Source organism: Penaeus monodon, chromosome 15 (assembly GCF_015228065.2).
Source record: "Penaeus monodon isolate SGIC_2016 chromosome 15, NSTDA_Pmon_1, whole genome shotgun sequence".
In the NCBI taxonomy this organism is placed as follows: Eukaryota; Metazoa; Arthropoda; class Malacostraca; order Decapoda; family Penaeidae; genus Penaeus; species Penaeus monodon.
Genome location: NC_051400.1, coordinates 20608438 through 20609328, shown reverse-complemented (window position 1 = coordinate 20609328; position 891 = coordinate 20608438). Strand labels below are relative to the sequence as shown.

The following is an 891-nucleotide window of genomic DNA, read 5'->3' as shown; positions in this document are numbered from 1 at the left end:
ATCCCCTAGAATGGAAGAATCCAACTAATGTTTTAGTGGAAAGTGAATTTCTCTGCTTGGTCTTCATGTTGTTAATTGCTGAAAAGATTCTTTCAGCAGCTGCACCTGAATGTGGAAGGCAAAATACAGAAGAAATTAAATAAGACAACTGAGGGAACATTTGTGAACCATCTTTTTTCATCTCCGCAACGGTTTGCCAGAGTCTTTCTGTGTCAATACTATCATCTACTTCAAGGTCTGTATTCCAAAGTAGTCTCCATTCATTATCTATCTCGTTCAACTTATTTTCTTCAATGATTCCTGGAAGTAAGCTGACTAGTGGTGCAATGGATGGTTCACTTTTTTTCAGCACTACTTTGGAATCAATGAGCCTCAGGTGTTTAAACACTGTATTTCTGAAGGGAAACCTTCAAAAATTTGATTCACACTCTCAATCAGAAAGTTTAAACAACGCTTTAGAAACTCCTCCACATTTGGCTGAGACAAGCCATGAGTGTTTTGTGCAATAGCTGCTGTTACTTTACCTCCCAAGTAAATCTCATCTAGAGGTAGAAAGTGTGAGGGGTTTCTGTATTGAACATCTTGAATTGGAGTGTTCTGTAGATGATCCTTTCTTATGTAACAATCCATAATGGTCCTACACACAACAGACACTGTGTCATAGATCAAGTGAATCTTTGGCCTCTCAGACTGCATCATCTTGTTTAGGTCAGTAAAAAAGGTAAAATGAATTCTAGAAACTGAAGATAGGCCTACAGCTTATTTGAAGGGTCTTTTCTGCTGCCACAATTCTCTCTGATAGTGTAGCATCATACTGTTCTAGAACCCGACACACTACAGCCTGAAGGGACAGCGAGTCTGACTAGGATGCAACAATTTGTGTGGCTTAAC

General features: G+C 39.1%; 1 protein-coding gene across 1 annotated transcript in view; it reads right to left on the bottom strand.

The window, feature by feature from the left end:
• Positions 1–63: 63 nt before the first annotated feature.
• LOC119582249 overlaps positions 64–891 on the bottom strand; it is a 7570-nt gene continuing 6742 nt past the window's right edge. Inside the window, exons 2-5 of the mRNA XM_037930471.1 lie at positions 757–862; positions 429–542; positions 191–387; positions 64–105 (exon numbers count right to left, since the gene is read on the bottom strand). Coding sequence (XP_037786399.1) covers positions 64–105; positions 191–387; positions 429–542; positions 757–862 — 459 coding nt within the window. The remainder of the gene's footprint in view (positions 106–190; positions 388–428; positions 543–756; positions 863–891) is intronic.